At 39.6% G+C, this 7,979-nt stretch overlaps 1 protein-coding gene across 1 annotated transcript; it reads right to left on the minus strand.

Annotated features, from left to right (window-relative positions):
- Positions 1-7,916, minus strand: LOC131787362 (putative methyltransferase NSUN7). Its single transcript, XM_059104477.2, has 8 exons — positions 7,454-7,916; positions 6,650-6,708; positions 5,075-5,593; positions 4,141-4,294; positions 3,333-3,452; positions 2,180-2,644; positions 1,264-1,340; positions 1-739 (listed from the first exon to the last, which is right to left on the minus strand). The coding sequence occupies exons 1-8, from the start codon at positions 7,752-7,754 to the stop codon at positions 386-388; spliced, it is 2,049 nt and encodes a 682-aa protein (XP_058960460.1). The 5' UTR covers positions 7,755-7,916; the 3' UTR covers positions 1-385.
- Between the last annotated feature and the right edge of the window lie 63 nt (positions 7,917-7,979).

Here is a 7,979-nt window from a genome sequence, read left to right on the forward strand (position 1 = left end):
ACATCTTAATAAATAAACTACATGTTTAACCAATCGTTACATTAGTAATGCGTCGTAGTAACAAACATATTTTTGACCACAGAAATATCGAAAAGAAATCGAGATCCAATAAGTTATGAAAAATAACTATTTACTGGTTAATCTTTGGATGACTGGTGTCTCGCACTTTTCGAGATTCTCCCACGAACTAAGCGTCACAAAGAATGGGAAAATGAATTCATCTTTGCCTGAGAGAATTGGGAAAAAGCTCAGCACACGTATCTTCCAGTCGTGATTATATATAACCACGTTCATTAAACTCCTAGCGAGTTGGCTGTTAAAATTCTTAACATACAACCAGTTTATTCAACTATTCGCCAATTTTTGACTTTAGGTACAAAAATATCTAAAACATAAATGGTTTTGGTTGTTTTCCCTTCTTTTTCACTGCACCTTGAGAAGGCGACGGAATCGAGGAAACGGCATCTTTCGTGTTAGACTTCGACAAATTTTCGGCTGATCCGTGCCAACTTCGAGGCTTCCTCGGAGTGTTGGAGACCTTCAACGAGTTCCGATCTTCCTCATTATCCGATAAGTTTCCGACGGCAGCGTCCTTGATACGAAGTCGCGTCATATCCGCCTGGGCCCGAGGTTTGGGTTTTTCCCTGGGGCTGTTTATTCTTGCCGGTTTACCTTTAGGTTTCATTAAGCCTTTCTTTGCTGCTCTCTCGAGAACTTCTTGTGCCGTCTCTACTGGTTTCTGGAATATAAAACAACGAGAAAGAAGTGGAAAATTTTGCTTGCGGATAAATCATATCGTGTTTTCCAACTGAGCGTCGTGAACTAAATCCCGTAGAAGTGACTAAAGTGGTAAAGGAATAAATCAGAAGGGGCCGAGGGGCCGATGAGGAGACAAAGTAAGCTGTTGTATCCAAATCCATGTGCGGGTGACCAAGACTCAAAGGACGCGTCGAAAACGCGATCAAAATGCGGGTGACCAAGTCGTAATCAGTTTGGTATGGGAGACTAACGCCATTTTCATGCGAATTTTGGGTGAGACTGATGAAAGCGCGAGACGTGCGTTAAGAAGGAGTCACGCGCGAGGGGAAGAGCGCGAAAAAAGGATTTTACTCGAGTGACTCACCTTCCGCTCTCGCATCGTGCTTTTCTCCCATATTCTAGAGGAGTTCCCCCCTCCCTCCTCCAAAAATGACGCCTGTCACGCAGATTATGCACGATAAGTTTTGGTTTTCATCTGATGACAATCAAAACATGCGTACTCACCTGTCTTTTAAGAAGTGCAACGAATCCTCCATTCATCGCAGCCGAAGGCTCTAAACTCAAGTATCTGGTCTCTGGTTCTAAATGTTAAATGGAACAAAAACAAAACCTTATGACTGGTAATCTTTGAGAAATGTTCATTCCTGGCAGTTTACAACCATTGTTGCGGTAGATCTTACGACTAACTGAGATGCGAGGCCTCTAATATGTATGGATTCAAACTAGAAACGTCAAATGGACAATTCTGTACCTCTGTTTGCTATATATTCTCGTTTATATCAAGATAAAACTCCCCAGTTAATAAGACTCAAAGTCTCACTGTCTATTTGTTAAATAAATAAAAAATAGTTTCCATTTAACGAAAAAAGTGCACCAACAAATGTACGAGGTTTTTTGTTTTTCGCCGAGTTACTGTGCTTATCTTTATTTGTTTTAGCAGCGTGAAACAACCTCATAGAAACAGTAACCCTTTCGTTACGATTTTGTAGAGCAAATAGAAGTTTTCTCTTATTACATCTAAAATGGCTAACCTACTGATCACTCTGAGAAAAAGTCAACGTATTTCAAAGAATTCCCCACACAACTTACTACATGACGCTAAGAAAGACAAAGCGAAGTTTTTTAATTGATAACAAAGTCTGAGCCCTTTCCGATTGAGTGTCGTAAAAACCAAAATCACCGTGATCAGAATGGCCAATCAGAGGAAATGAAACTACGATAACTCGAAAAATAAACCACCAAACTTCCTAAAGCGCGGGAAAAAGCGAGCGACCGAGTCGTGATTAGTTTTAGTTTTGCATCTGATTGGCTGAGTGGCGCAAGTTTGTTGGACCAATCACAGAACGAAGTGAAATAAAGCCGATGAAATCTCGAATTACTATCGACACTCAGTTGAAAATTGCTCCAGTTGATAGATTACCTTTGTGTGTTAAAGTAATCTCGGTTTGAAGGAGGCCGTTAGAAATCCTGGCTGCCTCCTTTAAATTCTGGGCAACTTTTGGCAAAACTGGCGTCAGTTCAAAATAACTCGTCGTTTTGCTTCGCTCCTCTTGGTTCATTTCCATAGCCTTCTTCACCACATCCATGTTTTCTACGCTCTGCGTCGAGCGTGTGATGTAAATTATGGCCTGTACTTGTGGGAACTTCATAGCATGTCTTAGAAAACTCAAGTGCTGGAAAGCGAGTCCCTTCACTTTGCTGGTGTCCACGTTACCGCGCGCAAGCTCTTTGATAGACGAGGTAACACCCTCTTGAAGGACGAAATCTACCGGGTTGACAATCCCTGACTTGGAGCAAGGCACATTAACTACGATGATTCTAACTTTCTTAAAGCGCTCATCGGTCGGAAGAGCATCTAGAAAGCTTTCCTCTAGCAAGCTGACATCTGAATTACTTGTTAAGGTTGACCACGACAAACGATTGCAGGTATTCTAGAGCAGATCACCCAATTAACCCTTTCATACTTAAGTGACCAACATCTAATTTCTCCTTATAATATCACCCCTGCGTCACACATTACGGTCACGAGAATAAAGGAAATCATCAACAACTACAAAGCTCTTAATTGTTACACAAATTCTCCTTGTTATCCCTTTAGGAAATGAATAGGAAACATTACGGAGAAATTGCATTCTAATCTTCATATGTATCACATTTTAGAAAGGTAGAGCAACCGCTCTATGCCGTATCTCCTTCGATCTTCCCAGGAAAATAGGAGACTCTGAGCGCGCGGTGAGGTTGCGCCTTTTTCCAAAAAGAAAAAGCTAAGATCACTATCTACGGAAGCTTAGAACACCTCATTAGTCTAAAGGGGAATCTAATACCGCCGAACAACTGCAAGGAGACACATTTAAAGCCACGTGCTAAAGAAGCACGTAAAATACAAAAGAGCGGGGAAACAGGCAAGCCATACATACAAAGATAAATAATGTTTTAGCTAGTTAGATGCAGTTCTGAGGTCAACGTTTTCGCACCAAATGTCATCTCAGTTCTATGAAAGACTCTTTAGGAACGAATGTGAACGCAAATATTAAAAGAGAAATAAACTGAACTTAATCGTAACAAAAAGATACTTCTGGCCGCCATTCTTTCGAGTTTATCCTCAATCTGCGTATGACTGTCACTGGCAACACTAAACGCAAATATCTTTCTATCAGGATGGATTAGCGAAGACAGGTGGGCTGTCAGGTTCCCTAAATAAATCAACACAAGAAATATAGCATAAATAATGATTTTCTAATCATTTGCCATAAAAGTGGGTTTCCAATAACGCTAGTGTGTCCGTTTTTGTCTCAAACAACGCTAACGGTCGAAACGTCAGCTTTAGCAGTTTTGAGAGTTCAATTGTGGATGATACGCAAATACGTACCAAAAAGAAAATGCATCAGTGCGGAGGTGGCTTGAACCAAAATAACCTGCAGAACAGGCGTAATTTTTTGGCGCCTCTCAGGCGAACGGAGGTAAACGCAAGGCGAGCGCGAAGTGCGAGTTACGTGCGAGTGGAAGAGAAAAGAAATAAAAATTATTTTGCGCATGTGAGTCGTACTTCGAGCTCGCCTCGCGCTCACCTCGCGTTTGCCTCTGTTCTCCTAAAAAATATGAAAAAAAATACGCCTGTCCTGTACGCTAGAACCAAAGCAAAATCTAGGCTATTTCAAGGATTCAAACCCCAACTTGCTTCAGTTTCCTAGTCCGATGTTCCAATATTACACTGAACTACCAGCAATAATCACAAAGCCACATGTAGGCCATATAACAGGTGCCACTGTTGGAATGGTGCGTTTTGGCAAATGTATAGTACAAGGGCAATGCGGCACTCCAGCTAGTTTACAGGCAATCCGCTCCAATCAATACATCTTTTATTGCATATTACAAACCTACCAGACTCTGCATGAGTTTGAATGACGTCATCTCCTTCGCCTAAAATTGTCTGAACATCAGTCCCTGGAATAAGCTGGACAGCTTTCTCTTTCTGCGAGGCAAACTCCAACACCATAGAATTGACAACTTCTGCAGCTACTACAGTTGACTTGTCCTTTTCCAAAAAAAAGTAATAAAACACAACAACTATTAGTTTCTTTCATATTCCAGCTTGTTGGAGACATTGTGGTCTGATACTTAGTGCACTGTCCAGAGGTCTGGGTTCGAGACCTAGCTGGCTCATGGCGTTGTGTTCTTGGGTAAGACACTCTCACAGTGTTTCTCTCCACCCAGGAGTACAATTAAAATTAGCTCTGGCAAATTGTCAGGGAAGCCTGATGAAAAGCTGAGGGGAGGGGGGGGGAAGGGGTAACTTTGTGATGGAGTAGGAATACTCCAAGTTGCTTCATGCTATGGAAACCAGGGTAAGCTCTGACTGGATGGATCACTTGGCTTGAGTATAGACTTTCCTCGCAGTTTCAGTAGCAGGAAGCAGGTATGAATATTGCTATTTTTCCTTGATGGCATGCTAATCAATCACAAATTATCTTCCAGCAGTTCACCAGGCTTCCCTTTAAGTACAGCTGTACCTTAGTGGAGGTAGCACAGTCAGAGCATTGCCCAATAACACAGAAACTTACTACCATTATCAGTACCAAAGATAAATTGTAGCAATAGCCTCCCTTCCCCCAACTTTCCAATCTACCTCTAAATCAAACATAGCTGGTCAATACATCATCAAAAGACTGAGTTGTTAACTTACCCTAATAAGACACCTGCTCTAAAGGCTAGATAAACTGAGGTGCTGTACGTAGTTCACAACAATCCTGTACTCATGGCTTGATCAGAAATTATTTCAATGTTTTATATATATATATATCAAAAAAAAGAGTACCTGAATTGCCAACTTGCCCTCTAATACTAGGTCACTCTCATAAAGATTAAACTTGACAGCTGGTGGAAACACGAGCAAATTCTCAAAATGCTGATCCTTCATAAAACAGCGTATACCAGGTGGATTATCATCATCCTCTGCTGACGGCAAGTTGTCTTCCATCAAAAAACCCTCAGTTGTTAAAGTCTCCAGAATATCACTATAGCTAGCTTTCCATGTATTTACTCTTGCATACACAGGCTGTTGTGCTGCATATTGCAGTTTGTCTTGTTCTTCTTTTGGAAGTAAGGCCTCAACACTTATTGCACAGTCTCTAATTCTGCTCCGAGCAAGGGCTGCTCGAAGTTTTGTTCGATGTGACACCAAGGCTTGTTGAATCTCCAGGATTTGAGGAAAAGAGGTCTCCTTATTTTGTATCTCAACTTTTCTCTGTCTGAAGCGTTCATTGCCAAAGTAAAAGCCATTTTGTTGGTAGTCCAGTAACATCACCATAACACGATGTTTGTGATATGCCTCTAGCTATTGGTGATAAAGGAAAGAACAGAAACAAATAGGCTCTGAGCACTCCCTTCTTTGCAGTGTAGTCCTTTGCTCAGATTGAAAAAAAAAAACAGTGCCCAAAAAATTAATTTTAGCATGCCACGCAGAACTCTGGGAGTGAGGCACACAAACATAATTGCAGTTTTTGTAATGGGGAGATCCTGCCTACTTCCTTGCAGAGAGAAAAAAATAACAGTTTGATTATGAACTCAAAATTTTGCTGCCTGATAGAAGTTGTTATGGGTATAGCCCATATCAGTGATCCTGCATATAAATTAAAAGTGAATAATCTAATTGTTTTGCCTAACTTAACAACATGGCAGGCTCATGTTTCTATTTCATTTTGTTTACAACTGCATAATGTTAGACTACAATAAACAGCTGTCTGAATATAAGCCCCACACCCCCTCCCTCCCTAGACATATGAACCCCTTTTCTTGTTTTGAGAGATAGGAACTTGATCTCTTACAACATTTAGAGGCTTATAAAAAACCAATAAATGCAAAACATATTTTGATCAGCACTGCAACTATAACTTGTTTTGAAGCCATCTATATTTTCCAGTTATATAAACCCCTCCATTTTATAAGCCCCCTAAAAACCCTTTAAGCCCAGGGCTTATAAGCCGCAGTTTACAATATACACTTTACTCCCTCTGCTTTTCATGAAATAGATAATGAGAGGCATTCAGATTGCAGCATTTTTGATAGAATGAAAGAAAAATTAATTTATATCTTACGATCAGATTAACTTCCTGGCTACATCCCTTTCAGAATAAGGTCGCACCAAAAAATTTTGCATGAGTACTATATTAAAATGCAAATTAAACCTTTAAGCTTCCTCTAATTTGGATTAGTTCTGTCAAGGAACAAACACCTTCAGTTGAGATGTTCAAAATTAAAAACTCCTGCATTTTTCTGAAAATTTGCTATTAAAATTTTAAATGCTGTCAAGAAGAGCAAATTTTATTTTACTTTGTTCCACAAATCTGAAAAAATGGGCAGAAAAATTTACAACATAAAAAAGCAGTCTTACCTTGAAATAACTTGAAAAAAAGTAACTATCCAACAACACATCATCTAAAACTGTCTCATCTATAGATTAAAAAAAAGAAAATACATTTAGAAATCAGCTTTGGTGATGATTAAAAAACATAGAGAAGCTATTTACACATCAGGAGACAATTTTAATAATGCATGCAAACCGGTTCAAATTTAAACAACACATTTTGCGGATTTACATTTTGGACAAAATTTTTTTCTCTCTCGTGCTAAAAAATTCTTGGTAAATTTTGGGTGAAAGAGAAAGCATGCAAACTACCGAGATGAAAAAATTGCGGTCAACTGAATAAAACAATAGAACAGTCTTTTGTTTCGTTAAAATCAAACAAAAGCTGGGTGTTTGTTCAGTGTCCAATACAAGCAGGAAAAGAGGAGAGGAGAAAAAAAGTAAAGCTTTGTGTTTGTATAATTTTATAGAATATTTCAATCTTCTAATGCTTGATTATAGAGACTCAGCATCATAGTCTTTAAAAGACCCAATCATTTCTTCGTCTATTCTAAGAATTAAAAAAGACCACATCTCTTGTTTTGCTGTTTGAAACCAAGTTACAGAGGTATTTTTTTTTTAATCTTTCAAGGCAGTTTCTAAGGTATCACCATCGTTGCTGAACGACAGGCAAAGAATTACGCGATCCCGTTGTAACGGCAACCGAATAATATTCAATAACTCGCTAACCTTCATTAATTATAGTACAAAAGAAACCACAAGAATCCCATACTTTGTATAATTATACCTGCCGAGGACCTTAGAAGTGTTAACCATGACTACGTGACTTACATCGCTTTGCGCCGAAAGCCAAGCTGTACGCTCGCCTTCGCTCCAGATCCTCATCAAATGTTGGAAGCTGTGAAGAAGGAATTTGACCCTTAAGATGTCGATAAATCTCCCCAGCCTTTTCGTAGATGGAGTAACTGAATGTATCCCTCTTTTTTCGCGCACTGACCGTACTCTCGCTCTGACTTATCCGTACATTCGAGATGGCATCATTACCAGCATTTTTGACACCGTTCGAAGCATCGAAGCTGCTCGTAGATTTTTTGGCCTTACCAGATGCATCACTGCTTCCTTTCTTTAACATTATGGGGAATTTTAAGAACAAAAGCGCACTCGATTGACCTAGAATTTCTCGTGTTTTGGTTTCTGAACTTTCGCGCTACTGAGGCGATATCTGGTTTCAATCAGGCATCACCAGGGAGCTAGCGAATACAAAGCATGACGTCACAAAGAGGAAACAAAAAACTTTGTTTACAATTGAAGTACGCCTTGTAACAGTAAGAATCGTCTGAAAAGATCATTAAAAGAA

The sequence above is a fragment of the Pocillopora verrucosa genome, chromosome 14 (assembly GCF_036669915.1).
Source record: "Pocillopora verrucosa isolate sample1 chromosome 14, ASM3666991v2, whole genome shotgun sequence".
NCBI classification, from domain to species: Eukaryota; Metazoa; Cnidaria; class Anthozoa; order Scleractinia; family Pocilloporidae; genus Pocillopora; species Pocillopora verrucosa.